The 22,212-nt window shown below is 37.1% G+C and overlaps 2 protein-coding genes across 2 annotated transcripts; both read left to right on the forward strand.

Moving 5' to 3' along the window:
* The first annotated feature begins 334 nt into the window (after nucleotides 1-334).
* Nucleotides 335-14,797, forward strand: tspan7 (tetraspanin 7). Its single transcript, XM_038289554.1, has 8 exons — nucleotides 335-556; nucleotides 10,583-10,771; nucleotides 10,846-10,920; nucleotides 11,016-11,111; nucleotides 11,308-11,460; nucleotides 11,536-11,619; nucleotides 14,022-14,106; nucleotides 14,196-14,797. The coding sequence occupies exons 1-7, from the start codon at nucleotides 470-472 to the stop codon at nucleotides 14,088-14,090; spliced, it is 753 nt and encodes a 250-aa protein (XP_038145482.1). The 5' UTR covers nucleotides 335-469; the 3' UTR covers nucleotides 14,091-14,106; nucleotides 14,196-14,797.
* A 3,551-nt stretch (nucleotides 14,798-18,348) lies between these two features.
* On the forward strand, nucleotides 18,349-19,725 carry mid1ip1l (MID1 interacting protein 1, like). Its single transcript, XM_038289605.1, has 2 exons — nucleotides 18,349-18,394; nucleotides 18,658-19,725. The coding sequence occupies exon 2, from the start codon at nucleotides 18,710-18,712 to the stop codon at nucleotides 19,190-19,192; it is 483 nt and encodes a 160-aa protein (XP_038145533.1). The 5' UTR covers nucleotides 18,349-18,394; nucleotides 18,658-18,709; the 3' UTR covers nucleotides 19,193-19,725.
* Nucleotides 19,726-22,212: the final 2,487 nt, after the last annotated feature.

Consider the following 22,212-nt stretch of genomic DNA (forward strand, 5'->3'; position numbering starts at 1 on the left):
CTGGCCCTTATCTAGAACCACCTATATCTCAATTTGAATATGAATTAGTGAAATAAATCAAATAGTCATTGTTGTTTTGATTCCTGAGTGACCCTGTTTGTACATGTGTATCATGTACAAACAGGGTCACATTGTGGGAACCCCCTGAAGAAAGATAAGATCTTTGTCCACTGAGAGAGTTGTTTTATATAAAAGTCTGTTGTGCACCGTGCTTTTATTTTGACAGCCGCATTCTCTCTGAGGGGATTTCAATATGGCCACTGCTAACTTAACGCGGCCTGGAAAAGCTTTTCTCCCTTCAGGAAAGTGATCCTTGCGTTAGTGACGACACTTCCTCTTGTATCCTTAAAGTTTTTTTTTTGTTTGTTTAGTTTTCCCCGCATTATCTCGGCGTCCGCAGAGAGGGAAATATATTTATCTAATTTTTCTATTGTTTCTTGCTTTTCCAACCGTGAAACTAAACCGCATCATGTCTCCCCCATCTCGGCGGCTTCAGACGAAGCCAGTGATTACCTGCCTGAAGACTTTCCTCATCTCCTACAGCCTGATTTTCTGGGTGAGTGATGGAGGGGGGAGAACAACAACTGGACTCAAAGCGGTTGCTGAGGAGAAAGAGAGTGGGGGAAAATCACTGCTGGAAGCAAATGTGTTGAACAGAAACCGAAAATGATCCTTTAGCGTGTTTTGCTTAGAAGCAACAGCAGTTTGGAAACTACTCAACCGTTGGATAAGAAACCAGATGCTAGCTCAGACTGCCGTTAGCCATTACCATCTGAAAAAAGGCTAACTGCTGTAGGCAGCTGCTGGGGCGATACAACACCTAAAATAAAAAAAAAACATTCCTACGAAAAGAAACGTACGGAAGAGAATTAGGCCCATTGGAAAAAGTAAAAAAAAAAGTTACATTTTATTTCAGTTTAATATGGGAAAAAAGTCCTAATTCTGAGATCAAAGTTAGAATTCTGAGATTGAAGAGTCAGAATTCTGAGATTGAAGAGTCAGAATTCTGAGATTGAAGAGTCAGAATTCTGAGATTGAAGAGTCAGAATTCTGAGATTGAAGAGTCAGAATTCTGAGATTGAAGAGTCAGAATTCTGAGATTGAAGAGTCAGAATTCTGAGATTGAAGAGTCAGAATTCTGAGATTAAAAATTGTGAGATTAAAAGAGTGAGAATTCTTAGATTAAAAGAGTGAGAATTCTTAGATTAAAAGAGTGAGAATTCTTAGATTAAAAGAGTGAGAATTCTTAGATTAAAAGAGTGAGAATTCTGAGATTAAAAGAGTCAGAATTGTGAGATTAAAAATAGTGAGATTAAAAGAGTGAGAATTCTTAGATTAAAAGAGTGAGAATTCTTAGATTAAAAGAGTGAGAATTCTGAGATTAAAAGAGTCAGAATTCTGAGATTAAAAATTCTGAGATTAAAAGAGTGAGAATTCTGAGATTAAAAGAGTCAGAATTCTGAGATTAAAGTTTTTTTTTCTCATACTGAAATATATTCCAAAAATCTGTTAACTTTTTAAAGAATTTTTACTGGCCCTAATCCTCTTCCATACATGTTTATTCAAATATGGGCTTAGATCATTTGGCTACAATTCAAGACTTTAGCAAAAAAAAAAAAAGATTACTCAAAAAAAAAGCTTTGCAAGAGGAGAATGCTACTTTATTTGCTTTAAGAAAGTATTTTAAAAACGTTTTTTAAACAAGAAGTCAAAAACTGTAATCAGTTTAGTAGAAAATATAATTAATAAAAAAAAAAGTAATCTAAATACAATAGAAAATTCCCTTATTGTCCCGCAATGAGGAAATTATAGAAAAAAGTGGTCACACAAATGTGAACCTTAGAAAAATGTATAAGAATAACATTATAGTGAAGAGTTAAAAAAATAAATGAAATACTGTACTGTAAAGTGTTTTAAAATATAAATACTTTGCACCTGGAGAATAAATAACCAATAAACAGCTATGGACAAATCCCTGCTATTTTGCAATTATGATCCATCTCTATTTGAGATTAACTCTAATTTCACAGACACTGAGTTTCAGATCATGGTGTATAAAAACCCTAAAATTAAAAACTGAGAAGAAATGGACACAGAAACCTGTTCAGTGCTGTATAGCGGTATGAGTTTAAAATGAAGTGGGCCCTCTTTAAATGAACAACAGTATTTGATAAACAGTTTTGAATCGGTCTCCGCCAGTCACGTGACTTTTGTTGCTAAGACGCCATTTTAGGTGGAAAAGGCGTAGTGTAAACAACCGCAGCATAGCTAAACGAAGGACTAAAGGCCCGTTTACATAGCAGCCTGTCCAAGATAAGTCATTACAGTTAACATAAGCCTGAAAACAGGGGCGGATTTAGGAAAATCGGTCTCCGCCAGTCACGTGACATTTGTTGCTAAGACGCCATTTTAGGTGGAAAAGGCGTAGTGTACCGCGCCCGAGGTAAACAATTGACGTCACTTGACGGAGACCGATAACTGTTTAATGGTCACTACAGCAACGAGCAACAATGACAAGAATGATTTAACTTAAAAATCAAAACTTTAGCTTTGATTGATTGGTTAAAATTATGTTTCCAAATAGAATAATGAATAACTAGTTATTTTAACTTATTACTACATGAAGTGAATAAAAGGTTCCTCTTTCAGGAAAGTAAAACTGGTGTAAATAGAATGAATTTGGCAGAATAAGGTAGTTTTATAACAACACAGCCAAAGAGGTTTCATGGTTTTTATTTAAGGGTATAACTTATGCTTGACATGTTTGCTGAAGCAGCTGATTAATTGGTCATGAATTAACTGGCTCTAAAACATCAGGGCTGATTTATATGTCACCTCGAGGCAAAAGATAAGACGACACCAATTGTCAGAATAAACTGATGGTAACTTCTCCCTCAGAACTTCCACATTAGAATATGATTTACACAAGTGTGTGACCCATACTTAGTCTTATCAGTTTTTTTTGTGATGAATGCATGTAGTTCTCAGAGCAGGGCTTAATTTTATTGTTTGCAATCAAAACCAAGATCAGCTGTTTGTGCAACCTGATTTATTTCAGGTGATTGATGTGTCAAAGACTCCTGATCATCACGTTGTCTCTAAGTGGAGGATCAAGGCAGAAGTCAAATTCTTAAATAATAAAACCTTTAATTAAGCGGAGAACCTTTCGGTTTCTGAACCTCTTTACTGTTATGCAGTTAAAAAAACGAGAAATTAAAGAATTTCCTAAATCAAAAAGGAAAAATCTCTCTGTGGTTTAAGATTATTACAGAAGACAGCTCTTGTTTTTTAATGAAGACCCCAGAATTAATGTCTAGTTGATCTGCTAGAATTTTAAATTTAGGGAAATTACACTTTATTTTAGTAAGGGACATCTGATGCTGATGTGGGAAATCAATCCAATATCAGCCAAAAATCAAATATCAGAATATATCAGCCTACATCTACAAAATAAGTAGAGCTGAAACAATTGGATTAATCAATTATTGAAATAATCCTCAACTAATTTGGTAATCGATTAATTGTCAACTGGAGTATAGAGACTGTACAACATGCCTTTAGCTGACAAATTCAGCTACTTAGAGCAACAATTATACCAAAATTGTAAAATATATATAATATTTATCATTTAAGATAAAAAAAAAGATAAAAAAAAGTTTTCATCTGTTAATCTGCTCTATCCAGAACTCCTCAAGTGCAAAAGTTTTACTTTCACTTGGTTTAATTTCATAAACATAATTGTCTTTAAGGAACTTTTGGCCACACAATTATTCATCTAAAAGATAATCCACAGATTATCGTCTTTGCAAAACATTCGTTAGTTGCAGTCCTAAAAATAAGTCATGAATAGTAAAATGGTTCATGCTGATGTTGTTTCTGGTCTTAATATCTGTAGGTCAATGCTCAAAGCTGCAATAGCGGTATCAGAAATAGAAAATTAATTGTTTGGTCATGATTTCTTGGAGAAAATTCACATTTAACTAATTTATTTGGATAAAAAGTAAAAAAAAAAATTCTCTCTTTTTTTAGGTGATTGGACGTAAACCCCTTCCTGTTTTGTTAAAGCATGTCACATGTTTGCACTGTCAAATTAGAAAAAATAAGACTGTTACTGTTTGCTAATGTGACCTGAATTAGGTATCAATATTAGGGATTTTTGTCTTCAGTACATTAGTTTGAAAACATAATGAATTAAATAACTCTTCTGTGTTTTTGTGCAAAGATTCAATCTTTGTTTTTGCTCCCAGTAATCTTTTTACTGATCAGGCAACCTGCTGCTGACAGAGTTCAGGTCGGGGCCCTTATCTCTGGCTATTTATTGCTGTGGCGGTTAAAAATGTCCCCACTCACACTAATGATCTGTTGCTTGGAAGAAGAAAAGGTTTTCATGATTGAACCTAAGCTGCCATTCCGTGGTGTGTTTTTTATTATATCGCTGACAGGCTGATAAATAAACCACAATATTAAAATAATCAGACTGCTTACAGTGGAAATCACCTTATCGATTTAGTCTCTTATCTGGGAGATGCAGACATCCCCCCCTTTTTCATCTGCTTTTGTTCTCATGGGAACACTCTTGATTTTGTCGAGGAAATCGATGTCAAAGAGTTTTTTTTTGTTTTTTTTTCTAGTCTCCTGTGTAATAGAGGAGTTTGAGACGCCCCCATCAGGCTGGATAAATATAACAATATCACTGAGTAAATAAGAAACTAACTCAAGTTAACTCAACTTACTCTGCTTTTTGCTTTAAAAAGCAGAAGAAAAAAATTGATGCCTTACTTGGTGAAAATGCAGTTTTTGAAATCCATGATGTGGTTTAAACTGATATTTCTGACTTGGCTGAATATTTTGTCTGTTACTGATTAAGACGATAAAAGTTTATTTATTTAGCACATGTCAGCAGCAAGTAATTTACGGTGCACAGCTTTAGTGGTTTTATGGTTCTCTGCTAATTTATTCCAAATGACTCAAGTATATATTTACTAAACCCAGTTACTTAATGTTTGGCTCTGGTTTTAAAAAGTAGATTTAGGCTAGAAGACCTAAAAGGTCTGGGAGGCTGATACACTGACCAGTCTGTAATGTATTTTGGTGCTAAGCCAATCAGTGATTTATAGACTAACAGAAGTATTTGAAAATGTATTCACTGGGATGCAGGGAGCCAGTGTAAGGACTTCAGAACTAAGGTGACGCAGCGGTCTTCATTTTTATTCTTAGTGAGGACGCAGGTAGCTTCATTGTGGATCATTGGCAGCTGTTTGATCAACTTTTTAGGCAGAACTGTGAAGAAAACATTGCAGTGCTACTAAAGTTGAACACATGAATTAGTTCTTCAAGGTCCTTTTGAGACATTAGTCCTTTAATCCTAAATATGTTCAGGATGCAGCCAGAAACAAAGGCTGGCTTTTTTACTGTCTTTTTAAGCCTCTGAAAGTTGAAACCTGATTGATGGTTTCTAGCTGTATGAACTGAAGTTTGTGCTAACTTTTAAACACTCTTCCTTTGGTCCAAAAATTATTTAAGTTTTGCTTTAATTCAGCTGAAGGAAAATCTGTCCCGTCGATGCATTCTTTCCTCTATGCTTATAACTAGCGCTTGAATGGGTTCAATGTCACCTGGTGGCATCCTCATGTCTAGCTGTGTGTCATCTGCATTGTAATGGTGACGTATGATGTTTTATAATAGTGTTTAAGCTAGGGGAAGTTGGTAATTATTAAATAGGGGGCACCCTAAAGGGCAGATTATACTACTGCAACCGAACATGTCAAATGTCGCTTGGGTCTGGTCAAGGACCAGTTTTGCTAGTATGCTTCTGCTCCGTCGGCCTGGAATTTCTAGGGAAATTCACAAGGGAATCACAAGGAAAAAAGCACAAGGGGGAGCCAATTCGAGAACTCACGAGAACTTCGGCAGCGCGGACAGGAATGTTTATCTTCCTAAACAACAATGGCGCATCTGCAAGATATCACAGTGGCAGGAATGGATCTAGAGTTGCTAGACATCGAAGAGGATATATTTATTTATATATTTTGTTTGAGGCATCATACAAGTGGTTGTACCTCCAAACCTCCTCGATTAACCTTTCTTGGTAGTTGTCCATTGTTCCTCGGTTTTTAAAAATGCCGCAGAGGAGGATTAGGGACACTGAAAAAATAAAAAAAGTTAACTGATTTTTAAATGTTATTTCAGTTTAATATGGGAAAAAAGTTGGAATTCTAAGATCAAAGTCGGAATTCTGAGATCATTTTTATATTAATTTGTCTGAAGCATCCTACAATTGGTTGTACCTCCGAACTTCCTCAATTAACCTTTAGTCGTAGACGCCATTGTTCCTCAGTTTTTAAAAATTGTCCGACGTGTAGTCAGAGCCTCGGTTGCGACGACAGTTGCAGAGCCTCTGCACGGGGGACGTGGTCGTGCACAGAGACAGATTTGATGGTTGCAGAGGCTATGCATCAGAAGCATAAATTGGCCTTAAGATTGACCCTTGGGGAACGCCACATGTGATGTTTGTACTAGCGCTGAAACAATAATAATTGATTAATTGTTAACTGGAGTTTATATTTTAAAACATGCCTTTAGTTGACAGAGTAACCCACTTAGAGCAATAATTATGCCAAAATTGTGAATAAATAAATACACATTTTGCATTAAAGTTGGTCTCTCAATATGCTCTTTCAGAATCAGAATTCTTTATTGTCATTGCTCCACAGGGGTGCAACGAAATTACTCGGAAAAAGAAAAAACACAGTACAAGCAATCAGTGCAAATACAAGCAATCAGTGCAGAACTCCTCAAGTGGGAAGTTTCAGTTTCGTCTGGTTTAATTTTGTAAAAAGTCCTCTTTAAGGACCCTTTGGCTATCCGATTATAAATCGATTAATCGACAGATAAATCGACATGCAAAATAATCATTAGTTGGAGCCATAGTTTGTATTTACACAAATGTCCCCTTCCTTCAGGATTTAACCAAGCCGAGTGCTGTACCAGAAAGACTGACCCAGTTTTTCAGACACCCTTATAAAACAGACTGATTAAAGGTCTTGAATGTTGCACTAAGGTCCCATAATCCCAGCACTGTGGTTCTTCCAAAGGCTGCATTTATACAGATGTCATTGAACACCTACTGTGGTGAGCAGGCAAGCCTGACTGAAAGGAATCAAAGTGACTGGTCATTGTTACGGTTAAACTGGTGTTTAACTGGTGAAACAGCTTTTTTAGATAATCTCACTGATGGAGGGGAGGTTTGAGATGGGCCTGTAGTTTTGCAGTAGCAGCTGTCTAAGTTTGTTTTTAACAGCAGTTTGATCATTGCTGTTTTATGGGTCTGAGGACATCTGAGAGAAGAGGAGGAGGAGCTTAGTGTGAGATTTTTGTTTTCTATTTGGTGAAATTCTATTGAAATCAGTTGTAAAACTTTGCTACTGGATTTGATATGGATGAACTGGCTGCCACTCTGAACTAGGGATGGGCGATAATTCAATAACGATATATATCGATCGATAGACGTGTGGCGCAATAGAAAAAAAGAGAGTCGATAAAAGTTCGATAAAAAAAAACGCAGTTTTCCTTCCTTATCATTGTAGCCTATCATGTAGGTTTATGCTAGTCACTACTTCCTCCCAACCAATCACAATCGCGGACCCAGGCATGCCGTCACCAAGCGCCGCCCTTTCAAACCACAACACAGAGCACATGAAGATGCAGCAAGGAGAGGCGGAGGAAATTGTTCCAAAGAACGGTTTCTGTAGTTCGCCAGTTTGGCAGTATTTCGGTCATGGCAAGTCGGACAAAAAACAAACCACAGTCATCTGTAAAATGTGTCGGGAACCAGTGAAAACGAAGTCTGGTAACACAACCAACTTTTTTTTTTTTATCATCTCAGCCGCTCACACCCGCAGGAGTACGAGCTGTGTAGGCCCCGGTGCGGCTCTCCTCCGAGGAATCTTCTGGAATTTCGGGAAAATATATATATTAAGTTCCGGGCAGTTTCCCACGTAGTTCTAACAATTGAGATAAAAATGCTGAGGGGCCAGAAACTTCAAAGTGATAACTCAGGTTAAAGCAGGAAACGGGGGCGGCGGTGGGGGGGCATTTATTTGTTATATTTATTTTGGTCACTTTTCTGGTCACTTTAGTTTATTCTTTGTCAGTATTTAATAACATAACTCAGGTCTCTTAAGTTATTTTTCTTTAAAACAATTCTGTTATGGTTAAAAAAGTTGGTTAAATAAAGATTTAATTAGAAGTCTGTGTTTGTGTTCTTTATTATAATTAAATCATTTAGCAATATCATAAAAAGTCCAGGCAGAGCTGCACATAAAATATGGTTTCAAATATTTTCAATAATTATCGATATCGATCAATATGCATTTTTTTTTATCGATAAGCTTTTTTTCTATATCGCCCAGCCCTACTCTGAACCTCTGGGTTTTTTATTGAATCTACACTCATATGAGGGTTTGTTTGTCTGTTGACATGTATATACCAGCTCATTTCCTGAGTAACAGGGCAAAGTGGAGGTATAGGTGTACATCAGGTTAAAGATTACAGTAGCGCCATCCTTAAAGATGTTTTTTTTTATATCGCTTTGGCAATCTGAGTCAATGGAAATTATGCCTTTATAAATAATAGAAAATTGGTTAGATAGAGCAACATATTGAGTCAAATCAAAGTTTCTTAGAGTATCATATAGTTTCATCACAGCTCTGTCTTCAGTTCTGTCTTTTAAACGGTCATAATCAACATGTATTGCAGATGAAAGGTCATTAAAATCATGTAGAAAAATATTTGGTTTGGTTTGGTTTGGTTTGAGGCTTAGGAGGCCTGTAAACTTTCAAGAACATGGCTGGGGATGGGCTCTTTTCCCGGAGAGCAAAACATTCAAAAGAAACAAATTTGCTCTGAAAAACCTTTTCACCCTTTAATGAATCTTTAAACAACCACATTTTCTGTGCTGTCTGCTCTAACAAAGAAACATATAGCTTGGAGGGGTCACATTTATAAGAACGGGTGTCTGATTAATTTCATGTAACCATGTTTCTGTTAAAAACTACATCAGGATTAGGGTTCGAAATGAAGTCTTGATAAAAAAAGTATTTTCCTGACTGGAATCCAATATACAATAAAGCCAGTTTATATGACTTAGCGGCTGATTAACTCTTTAATTTATGGGTCAAGTTATTTACCAGCAACTGTCTTAATGTGGGGATGTTGGGGCCTGTCTAGGTCTGAGCTTGAATTATGTGGGGTCCACTTCTCCTGTGGAGTTCATCAGGGAGGTGTTTTATAATAAACTCTCTCTAAAGCCAACTGCCATATTTTCTCTGTGTCTGCTGGGGCTGTATGTTGCAGCCTTATCATGGCTGTTGTTTCTCCATGTTCTCTGCTGAAGGTCGAAGCTGCTGATCACAGAACAGATTAGACGTCAGACATTTAGCTCCACACTAGTTTAAAGAGAAACTGGCTCTTCTTTTTTTTTTCCCCCCACACATATTAAAGTAGAGGATGAGGTTCACAGATATTGAAACACGTGCTTTTTGTCAACCAGTTAATAATTATCAGTTTTAAAAAAAATCTCATCTTTGCAGATGATCGTTACAATTGATCTGCAGAGAAAAACCTGATACTGAGACGTCCAATTTTACTAAGCAGACAAAATAAAAACCTCCCTCAATTTTTTTTTTCCAATATTGTCAGTGGCTCCACAGTATATATTTTGTATATACTGTAAAGTATATACAAAATACATACTGTACAGTATATATTTTGGAGGGTCGGGCATTGCTCCGTGATACCCACAATATTCAGAGATATCACCAAATTATTTGTACAAATCAGAACTTCTGTGGGTTTTTTGTTGTTCCTTTTGTTGCAGAGGTAGCGCTGAATGATTTTGCCCCCCCCAAAAAAACTTCCATAATAGTTGGTTGGAAGACGATACTTTGATTTTAAAATGTTGTTTTCATTAAATTGCAGCGATATTGCAAAGGCAATTAATTTAGGCCTTTAGCCTGGTGGAGCACCCTTCCTCTGGCAGCTTAGGAGAAAACTGCTTAGAAGGAAAATTGGTCTTATACTTTAATTGTTCTCAGAATATTCATAATTATTATGCTTTTATTCAAAGAGGCAAACCTATCTCTTTCCTATTAGAAGCTCTTGTCTGCAGTTCTGTCCCTACAAATTTATCCAAGTGCCCAAATCTTCCAGTTGTCTTCTTTGGTGAAGGGAGGCATCATGTGCTGATTGCTTGTTTTTCTTTGGGGTTCGGTTAGAAAAACACGGCAAAATCTGCTAGGCTGAGGGTTCATTTCCAAAATTATGGAAATGTAGTCAATTACATCATTCTGGATAGGAGATAAGAAGAGATAAGATAAAAGAAAATAAGAGTAAAAGAATTTCAAGAAAAAAAAATAGACACTTTTAACAGTTAAAATTCTGAATGTCCCCTGACATTTATATATTTGATAAGAATATAGCAAAATGCAGAAGCATCACTATAGATGGAAAGGTAGAAGTAGTGCTGTATTTTTCTGCAGGAACAACTTAAAAATCACATCATCTTCTCTGCTGTGGCCTTTAGTTCACAGGTGTGATTCTGCTGGCTGTGGGAGTCTGGGGGAAAGTCAGCTTGGAGGCCTACTTCTCCCTTATCTCTGAGGATACCACCAACGCACCGTACGTCCTGATCGGCACCGGAGTCATCATCGTTATTTTTGGACTGTTTGGTTGCTTCGCCACATGCCGAGGAAGCCCATGGATGCTCAAACTGGTAGGAGAGGAGATGGAAGGAAACGTCCTTTCAGATCTCTGCTCTGGGGTAACTGTGCTTCTCCTGTCTTCCAGTACGCCATGTTTCTGACTCTGGTCTTCCTGGCTGAGCTTGTAGCAGGAGTTTCAGGTTTCATCTTCAGGCATGAGGTAATGCATGAAAACATGAGCTTTTTTATTTTCTAATGGAATCACTAACCTTCTGCTTTGAACATTTTTTATTTCCTTTGTTTGAAATCCAACAGATTAAAGATAAAATTGGCCAAGCTTACAGCAGTGCAGTGTCGACATACAACGCCACAGACAGCAAGAGCATTGCAGTCGACACCCTCCAGAGAAAGGTTGGGATCCAATCTAATATATTTCACATAGTATTTAATTCAGTTGATTCAAGTCTTTCTGAGGCTTTTATTTTGTTTATACTGATATTAAAATCATATTTTATGAGAAGCTGAATATTTCTCTCCTGTATGACTTTAATTCTGACATTGTGGTCAGTTTTTGTCGTTTTAAAGATTTTTTTTTCTGTATTTCCAGCTGCATTGCTGTGGCAAGAGAAATTACACTGACTGGAAGGACACAGAGTATTTTAAAGAGAACGGGATACCAGTTAGCTGCTGTAAAATCGACAAGTGTTCCCAGGAGTCCCTGAAAGACCTGGACAAGGCTGGGACAGAAGTATACACTACGGTGAGTCAGGACCAATCACTTCAATGTTTGCTGGAAGCTTTACGTTGATCTAAACCGATCTGCTCCTCCTGTTAGGGCTGCTTCTCACTGGTGACCAATGTGTTGGAGGCCAACCTAGGAGTTATCGCTGGTGTCTCCTTTGGAATTGCTTTCTTCCAGGTATGTTGATTAATTTTCTTAATATTAGACAATCAACCAACCAGTTCTTCTAACCAATGGGGGATAAAGTCTGTATGTAGCTAATATGGCATTAGCAGGGGTATTTAATGATCATTCTCAACCACGGGTGTTGGCTTATAACTAGGCTATTCACACCTAAAGATATGTGTGTGCAAAAAAAAAAAATAGGTTCTGATTATGACATCTCAGTCCTTCTCATCATCCATGTCCTGGAAAAACTTTATTTACATTTTTAAGGCCCTATAAGATCAGAAAAAAGGAAAGCAACTAATATTGTGAAATTAAACGTGTTATAGTTTTAAGTGCAGCTTGTTTATACACTGTTAGGCTCTGCATTCTGCTGATTAGTAAATGTTCAAAGTTAACTTCTATTGATTATTTGACCTGACCTATTGTTAAACGACATGCATCTGAATTATTTTTTTTTTTCAAAAGAACAAGTGGTTATATTTGAATCTGTTACATTTAAGAAATAAAATATGTAATTCCATTGTTTACTTAAAGCTTTTCTTTTTTCTTTTTTTTTACTTTCAGCCATAAGAAGCTAAAGATTCAAGAGTAGCCTAAACTCAGGTCTCAGTGCATAACACCGGGACAGGCCACAGGAACAGTAGTGACAGCAATGTTTCCAGATTTCTCCTAAATGGATTTATTTAGTGAGGAGAAGGAAGTCAAGGGAGATGTTGTATAAAGGAAGTAGCTTGGAGACTTAAAGCGGCATGCCAAGGAGAGATTTAAAAGCATTTTAATGCTAAACACTAAGATTCTGTCAGCATTCAGATGGAGAGAATGTTGCTTCAGTTCTGGACAATATGGAGGATGTAGGTGTGGTCCCTCAGAACTTTATCTACTTAATTTGTACCTAGTTTGAATTTCCAGTATCTAGACTGGATCATGAGTCTGCATCCAAATATTGCTACAGTTGAGTCATGAATAAAATTTTTCATTAAAATCTGACTCATACTGTTTTGTAGATGGAGTGGTTTAAAACCATAGACTGCTTCCCCAAGGAAGGTAGTGTGTAGTTAGAATGCATTTACTACAGTTTGAGCAGTTTACTTTTGGAAAAAAAAAACATTTTTTTACTTCCTTTCTCATTTTATTAATTCTTAGTGGAAAGTTAAATTAAAAGCAGTTCATTTAAGCAACAGCAGAGGGCAGTATAGTTTCAGCTTTTTATATTTTTTGGGAGCATTGCCTATCTAATCCCACGATTCACTGCAGCTTAAAGAAATAATGGCCAAAAAGACAGCATAAAAAGTGTGAGTAGAATATTTTAAGTTAAAAATTCAGTTTAAACCCAAAGTATATGTTTGGTTAATTAAGATATGGTTTAAAGTACTTCAGAGGTTTCATTGATTGCTTTCCTGCTGCGCTACAACTAACTAGTGGGAGGAAGTTAAACAGTTATCCAGTCAAATGGAATTAAATGTTGAAGTTTCTCTTGTTTGACTTTTTTTTTTTTTTTTTTTTATCTTTTTACTGAAGTTAAGATCAAACAGCATATTTTTATTTCACTAAATGTTTGGTGGAAAACCGGAGAGTATCTTTGGAATTAAATCATTTTCTCATATTAATATCTGGATGTTGATGCTAAGAACATGAACTGATCGACGAGAATAAGCCCGGCTGTAGATCATGTTGATATGCTCCCCTTTTTTACACTGTAATTTAAAATCCTTGTCAAACATTAAGCACAATAAAAGGCTTGAATTGTGAATTATCTCAAATCCATTTGGTACTTTACTTGAAACATTGCTGTTAGAAACAAATATATTTATTAAGAAATTATATAAAAAATATTATAATTAAGTATGGGGAATAATCATTGTTTCACACAAAACCTGCTTGGTTAACCAGCTTTTTTAAATCTCTTGATAGATCAAAAAAAATGTAAAAGTGTGTTAAAATGTTTTTTTGTCCATGATAATAAAAAACCAAGATCATATGTATTGGGAAATGTATTTTCAAACGCTGTCTGCCCAGATAAAAAAAATGACGGCTCAACTGCAGAGATGTGAGACGGTAACTTATGGATGTAAAGCTAAGAATTAACAAAAGGGAGGAGATCATTGATTCTAATGACGAAATAGCAATTAAAGTCCCCCCACCCAGGTAATAATTAAGCCAGTACAGTGTTGTTATCAGGTAAAATGTAAACGTGCAGAGTCCAATGTTTATAATCAGTCATCTGGTTGTAAATTATGGGTTAAAGGATTTAAGTTAAATGTTGTCAAGCAGAGAAAACGGCAGGTAATAAATAAAATGACCTTGTTTGCTGTGAAACTCTGACTCGTCTGAAGGTATAGTGTCGTTTATTCTGTAATTCAGCTTTATGAAGCAGATAAAAACAGTTTCCGTCTTCTCTCATTTCCTTTCAGCTCATTGGGATCTTCCTGGCCTGCTGCTTGTCTCGCTACATAACCAACAACCAGTATGAGATGGTCTAACAGTCACCTGTCACAGGTGAGACTTTCACTGGCCTCACTTCCTGTTTCACATCGACCTGGTTTCATGAGTCCGTTTATCTCCCTGTTTGTCCTCTTTGTTTGCAGGTGACTGTTGGGCAGCTCTACGTGCAAACTGGGCTCAGATTTTAATGTTACACGTGTTAGTGTCTTTTTAGTAGGCATAACTGACAGCTTCTACTTTTAGCGTCTCATCAAGCAGAAAGTAAATGTGTTAAAGGGACATATGATGTTGTTTGACCAAAAAAAATGAACCTCCTTATTTCAAAGATTGTTAAAAGTTGGTCTAATATGAGTTTCTTTAAGTCTAGCTGTCATTAGTTAAGTTTCCATTTAAGTTAACTTGTCAGTATTTGTTTCCTTTCTTGCCGCTGCCTCTTTGTCATTAATAAGCTTGATTATAGTTTAAAGAAACTCTTCAACACCACTTGTGTCTTTCTATGTGAGATAATGGGAGCCAGAGAGCTGGATGAGTGGCCGTTGCTCTGTGCCATGGATGAATAATGTAGACATAAACAAGCCTTAAATGGTCTGTGGGCCAGTACTGATGAAAGCCAGCCATTATGTGCCAATTTCAGCAGCTCAGATAACTCCGTTTTACAGTCTTCAGTGTTAGTGTTTTTTTTTTCTTTGGTGGATGCATGTAAAAAAAAAACAATAAATAAAAATGAAATCTTGTATCTGTGAAAGTGTGTCGTCTCAGATTGATCTTTTCCACAATCGGAGGATGAAACCGGGCTTGTTCATCAAATAAGTGAAGAAATATAAGCTCTGAAAAACTTTTTCAGAGAATATAAGTGATGGCTTAATAACAGCATATACATTAGTACTAATATCTGACTATATATTATTAAACTATTTAATGATTTAGGGAGCATATGATGGAACCTCACTAAGCAGCAGAAAATGTGTTATACTCTAACCAAATACAAGGTATGAAGTAATTAAAGAAAATGGGTCATGCACCTTTTTTATGAATAAATAATTTTTATCAGGATTACATCTAGTGAAATATCTTCTGACAAAATTTGTGATATATTCGCATGAAATAAGAGAGTCTCCAACCTGTGTTTCCTGTATTTTTACTTTGAGCCTCTGGGAACATTCGAGATTTCCTCTATTTACATGTTGGCAAAACAAACAGAACTGACACGAGTTGCTGAATGTGCAGAGACTCGACTGTATCAAACTTACTTTATTTGAAAACCACTTAATTATTAAAAGGCTCAGTTTGGTCTAATGTATTAAGTGGTTAAATTATTGCACATACAGAATTCTAATCTTATCAGTTTAAAACAACAAAAATATGGCTGGAAAATATTTTTTTTCACAAGTACAAAACACATTTAACTAGCTTTATTCACCCATGCATGTATATTTATCTGAGTTTGTTTCTGCTAATGATACATCTTCTGGATGCTCCAGGAATACCTGTGGAGTTCCACAGAGATCAGTGCTAGGACCAGTTAGCTTTGCTATATTTATGCTCCCAATTGGTAGAATTATTAGACATGATGGGATTCATTTCTAGTGTTATGCTGATGATACTTGGCTTCTATAATCCTTATTAAACTAACCCATTACATGGACTACAGGTGTGTCTTGAAGACATAAGAACCTGGATGACTTAACTTTCTGCTTCTGAAAACAGACAAAAGGGAAGTTATCCTCTTTGGACCAGAGTCTTTGAACAAGAAGCTGATTAGTCTGTCATTTCATTTGGATGGGATTCAATTAATCTCAGTAAAGTAAAAAATCTTGTAATTTTTTAATCAGAACATGTCATTTCAGTCCTATATCAAAGAGGTTTCTAGAATTCCTTCATCTTTGGAATATTGCAACAGTTAGACATCTCCTGTCCAGGGGTGATGCTGAGAAACTAGTCCATGCATTTGTTAATTCAAGGCTGGACTATTGTAATTGTTTACTATCAGGAAATCCACAAACTGTAGTTAAAAGCCTTCAGCTGATCCAAAATGCTGCAGCCAGAGTTCTGATGAAAATAAAAAAGTGAGATCATATCTCTCCTATCCTGGCTTCTCTTCATTGGCTTTGTGTTAAATCAAGAATAGAATTTAAAATCCTCCTCCTCACATTTAAAGCCTTAAATGGCCAAGCTCCATCTTATATCAGAGATATGATTGTTTCTTATGTTCCTAACAGAGCACTTCGCTCTCAATCTGCAGGTTTACTAGTGGTTCCTAACATTTCTAAAAATAGAATGGGAGGCAGATCTTTTAGTTATCAAGCGTCTCTCCTGAGTAAAAAAACTTCCAGTTTTAGTCTGTGAGGCAGAAACCCCATCTACTTTTAAAGGTAGGCTTAAAACTTTCCTTTTTGATAAAGATTATAGTTAGAGTGGCTCAGGTTACTATTATTCGGAAATATCTCTATAGTTATGCTGCTATAGGCTTAGACTGCTTGAGGACATAGGGACCCCTTTTCATCATTCCGCTTCATTCTATTTCTATTCTCCCATTCTGCATCATTGTAGCTTCATCTGGTGTGAGGGATTGCTGTTGAGTCAATGAATTGATGCAATCAGCTGGTTTTCCTTAGATAGAAACTTTGAACCAATCTGACTGTATGGTTGAATTGTCTCTAAATGTGCATTGAGATTATATGTGTTTTGAATTGGTGCTATATAGATAATTGAATAGAATGGAATTGTATACTCCAGTGTATTTGTTTTATGGTTTACATTTTTAAAATCAGAAAACATTTACATCACTTTTACATTAAATAAGGAAAGCCAATCACCTGCATTTGCTGTTGTGTTAACATAAGGCTACTCAGCATATCCGAGATGCATCTCTGTTGGTTAAACAAACTCAACCTTAGATGCAGAAAATTATTGAACTTGAAGGGACATAAGAGTTTAAAGGAATATGCAAAAAAAATGCCTAAAAGTCCAGGTATTGTTTTCCAAATAAATCTGTCTTATCTGTTTTTAAGGCGATGTTTGATACCTGGAAGATTTACTGCTGTGCCTAACTTTATAAGACTATCAGTTACAGTCAATGGAAACCTAAAATTTCGTCCTTTACTTAATTATTGCTTGACTCTACATTCTTCTTCCACACTTGGACGTCAGTTTCCATATCCATTTTTAAACTTACAGCAGTCCCTGTTCTGTGCAGCCTTTTCTGCACAGAACAGGTTTGCTGCTGTAGCATTGACTTTTTGATGACTTCCTTTCCTGGTGGAGGTGAGAATGAATTTGGGGTTTTACTTTGGAGGTTGTAGGTGTTTAATTTTTTTTTAGATTGAACTAATGAAATAAATTCTCTCATCTGATTTTACACTATTAATCTTACCATCTTATCATATTAAATTTCACTCTCAAACCAAGAGATTTTGTTTTATGCAAATGACAGAAACGTTTCATTTTTTAAATCACTGACTGGGGTTTTTTTTTATCCTTACATTTTATAAGGTTTGGTGTTTACTTGTATTTGTTAGTACTCGTTTAACCTGCTGATTCTCTGTGTTAAATAGCTCTTCTCATTTATGTTTTGTCTGAAAATTAATCCATATTTGTGAAATGAGAAACTCTTAAAAAGAGAACATAACAGCATGACCACAGTCAAATGTTAATTAGACTTTTTGCCACAGCTCTGCAGCAATTGAAGCAAATAAAAACACCTGACTTGTGAAAATTTGGATCTGATCAGCTTAATTAAAACCTTAATATTTTCTAACAAAAATGGGTAAAATTACATCGCTTAACATTGTAAATGTCGACGTCTAGTTCCTGCGTGTGGCTAAGCCAGCAGGGGGCACTGTTGCGCAAATATTCTATGCGGAAATGAAGATGACGATGGAAGAAAAACGAAACACATCCCAAACTTCAAATGAACCACTTTTAACCAATAATTTCTGTGCTTCCCGCTCGTTTAGCCAGACAGACTAGTATTATTGATATTCTTCGGGCAGAAACGGCCTGGTAGTACAAAAGAGATGTAACCAGGATGCGGATAAAGGCCGCCAAGCCCTAAACTAATAGGCCTGATTGACAGCTCTAATCGCCTCTCTGATTGGTCAGCTGTGGATCAGAAGCTTTGGAGCTCCGCCCACATTCTCAGAGGCCTCCAATTGACTCGGTAGAGAAATAAAACGAGGCGGACTTTGATTTGTTTTATTTTTTTCAGCCGGCGCTTCTGGTATAAAAACGGCCCAAGCTTCCAGACAGTTGAGGAAAATTTCACCTTTCCTTCCCGGCGGTTTAGGTCCGGTTTTTGACGAAACTAACAACTAGCATCTTCGCAGGTTTCCAGAAGCTTCAGGTCAGTCTGCATCCTCTCTTTTATGGGTTTATTCTTGTAGAAGTCAAGGTCATGGCGATTTGATTCGTTGCTGAGAAATTACAATAATCTTTTTTAGGGATTATTACTAATAGAGATTAGTCTTTATATTATAGGCTTTAAGTTTCATCTCTTTTGGATCGAATTTGCTTTATTGAATATGAAGTTTGTGCCAAACATCCGCACTTCTTTGCATTTCCTGTATTTTTTTTTTTATAATAAACCCTATTGTCCTCTCTTTGCAGGTCAATCTCTTTTAAACCTCTCATAAGCTAAGCCAAACCTAAAGCCTTCACCATGATGCAGATCAGCAACGACCCAGCCAGCAACAAGCACTCCCTCCTCAACGTCATGCACCGCTTCATAGCAGCTGCTAATAACATGGACGAGACCATCATGGTGCCCAGCCTGCTCCGAGATGTGCCCCTGGAGGAGCAGGCCAACAATAACAACGAGGAGCCCCAGGTTTCCAGCAACAAGCAGAGGGACATGTATGAGCACTACCTGCTCCTCAAGTCCATCAAGAACGACATGGAGTGGGGCCTGCTGAAGAGGGAGATGAGCAGTGGGGCGAGCTTCCTGGAGATTGCTGTGAAGCAAGAGGAGGAGCAGTCTTCAATGAAGGGGGATCTGCCTGTGGAGGACAACGCTGACCTGGAGCATCAGTTCCATTATCACCTCAGAGGACTGTTTGGCGTGCTGTCCAAGCTCACGCTGCAGGCTGATCACCTCACCAACAGATACAAGAGGGAAATCGGAGGAGGAAACTTCATGAGATAGAAGTTTCTTTACAACTGGACTGCTTTAGCTTTTTTTGTTTTTGTAAAAAGGAGAGTGATCTGAGCAGGGCACTTTGTTTCACTAATTCTTTGCACTCCACCACCTACCTGAAGCCAGTGATGCAGCACGCTTTGGCCTGCCCCCCTCTTAAAGGCCGCCTCTGTGCTCTGCAGAGGTTTTCTCACTCTTTTTAGCCAGATGATGCACAGCTTTTTTTTTTTACAGAACCTTAACTTCACATTGTTTCAGGTTCAGACATGTTTGTGAATTAAAAAGGTTCCTGCCTGCAGGAGATGTTGAATGCTGGTTGTTCTGCCCCTCCTTGATTTAATTTCTAAATCTTAAAGCTGAGCTGAAGGGCTCTTAACTGTTCAAAGTTCAATTCCTTCCTCATATTGGTGTGCCTTAGCTTGATTTTCTAAAAGTACCCTGATCAGATCACTGATTTTTAACACATGTTTGTCTGTATTTCAAAACCAGTTTTATATTGATGCATAACATTAATTGCAGATGAAATAAATGGTAACATTTTACAATGGTTTCCTTCTCTTCCTTATAGCAGTTTATTGGGATATAAAGTTCAGAGCCTTTACTAGTGGAAAGGCTAATGTCTGCTTTAAGATGCTTCAATGACTCATGATGCCATATTAAACTAAAACGAATGAAGGGAAGTTTTGATATGCATTTTATTTTAAAATATTAAGGAATGCTCTTTAAATTGCATAGGTGTGTTTTCTCCTGCTAGAAGTTTTAATCCTGAATGTGGCTTTTTTATGTGGAATGGTGAGGAACACTATTGCAATGGGCCCAACTTTGCTGCTTCCTGGACATCAGTGTCTGGTTATTCTCACCATGGTTACTGAGGTCACACACCTGCATTAATCAGTTTGTCCACTAATGAAAGATGGGGGACAAGTTAACTGGTTAAAGTTCAGGATGCAGACTTCTAGTAGCCTAATTTTTTTTTTTAATGTATTTTCCCATGATAAAACTGGATCAAATCTTAATCCTCCATCCAATCCAGTAACTGAGGTTTAACTTACAATTTTTACTTTTCATTTTTGGGAAGCTTTTGTATTTGTTAATTACCATTCAACGAAAGATGAATGCAAACAATTCCTGGCTTGATGCAAATGTGGCTCTGTATTTCACACTGATGGCTGTTTAATGCAAATTATAGGTGAGCTCGTTTGCTCTAAAGTTCAGAGGCTTTAGCTCTTTTACAGATAAGGGAAACATTAGTAAATGCAGTAAGAAGTGGGAATATTGCTGCTTTATCCATTAAAGTTCACCTATCCCCAAAGAAGCCATTTGCCAGCTCAATCTGTGACATTTACAAAGTCCACTAATCGTCTCAAACCCTGGGAATAGTAGCTGCCATAAATGGCTGTAAACTGCGCTGAATCATAAGAGCTGATAAGACTGGGGTAAAACATAAAGCACCATGGCAATAAAATCCATTAAACATTCAGGTTAGATTTGGGATGAATGTTTCTAGAATACGGAGGACAGCTGAAAATACGGAGCGTCAATTATTTCTATTACAGTGCTGTCATTTGAGGATTTTTCTTCTAAATGCTTATTAAAGGGATGAAAGCTATTCAACCTAACTAAACTAATACCTGCTTACATATAATTAAACTTCATTGATTGGAGAAATTTTCCTCTGTATTTAACCCATCCGCTTGGGGAGGAGTGGGCTGTCATTGGGTGGCACCCGGGGAGCAGTGTGGGGTTAAGGGTCTTGCTCAGGGAGCCAGAGTGGAGACTGGGGATTGAACTGGGTACTTGCAACCTTCTCCGAGCAGAAGTGCGCTGCTCTAACCAGTAGGCGAGCACTGAACACCAGTTCAGTTTCAAAATTACTTAAACATCAGCCCTTTTACTAAAGTATGAAGTAGGCTGACAGATCTTTAAAAAATAAAGTTCCTGTCACATCTCTGTCTTGAGAGACTAATAAAGACATTTCTAAGGCTTTAGGCCTGGAGAGAACATTGGTGAAATATCCCAGGTATGGCCGACAAAAAAGTACTCCAGGAGAGCATAGACAACTAATCCAGGAGGCTACAAAAGGACCAAGAAACTCTAAAGCTCTGCAGGCCAAAAAAAGGAGCTGACCAAAAATGATATCAAATAAAATAAAAATAAATATTCTGATTTTAACATAACTTTAAGTCTTACAACTTTTATATTTTTCTAGTCCATTATATTAAAAATACCTGTATGGAATCCTTTGGTGCCTCTTTTTATTGTCTCTGTTTTCATGTTTTTCATTTGCCATAATTTTACCTACCGGCCCCTTGAAATGAAACCTTTTTCTAAAGCCACTTGGAGAGAGGCAAAGTACAATCTATGCAATCTAGAAAAGCAGGTCAATTAAATACAGGACTACAACCTTCAAAAAATATTCTGAAAATGGCCTAAGAAATGGGATGGGAAGCCTGTCTTTTTAAAGTAGAGTTTTATGTTTTTTTTACACAGCACAGGATTTATTTAATTTTAATATCAGCAAATCTTTTATTTACCCACATGGTTTTGTACAGAAGAGTAGGAAATAGACAGCATTAAAGCATGTGTGTCCAGCCACATCTATCCATCAATGGGAGAAGCCCTCCCCTTAGCAACAGCTCCACCAATCCTGTCCTTCCCAGAACCCCCCCTTCCTCTGTCTCACAACAGTGATTAAGAGGTTGTGGGATGAAGGGCATCCACAGAACGACACAGTGAGCCCACTGAGCTGCTGCTGCTCCTCCAAAGAGCAGCGAGGACGCTGGGGGTCAGAGAGTTTGCATTTCTAAACACTGGACGCTGTTGCTGTCCTCTGTTTCCCTCTCACACAATGAGGCTTTGAATCAAAATGGCTGCACTGGTCAGCGTAGCCTCGGCCCACCTAAGTAAACTGGGTCAGCTGCGCTTGTGACAGCTGGCCCCATAGGGAATCCAGATAGAGAGGCTGAAGCAACCAAAGGAAATCAAACTCGTTCACGCACTTGCTGCTTTAATAGAGATGATCCGAGGGA

This window comes from Cyprinodon tularosa, unplaced genomic scaffold (assembly GCF_016077235.1).
Source record: "Cyprinodon tularosa strain WSP-4 unplaced genomic scaffold, ASM1607723v1 ctg27, whole genome shotgun sequence".
Lineage (NCBI taxonomy): Eukaryota > Metazoa > Chordata > Actinopteri > Cyprinodontiformes > Cyprinodontidae > Cyprinodon > Cyprinodon tularosa.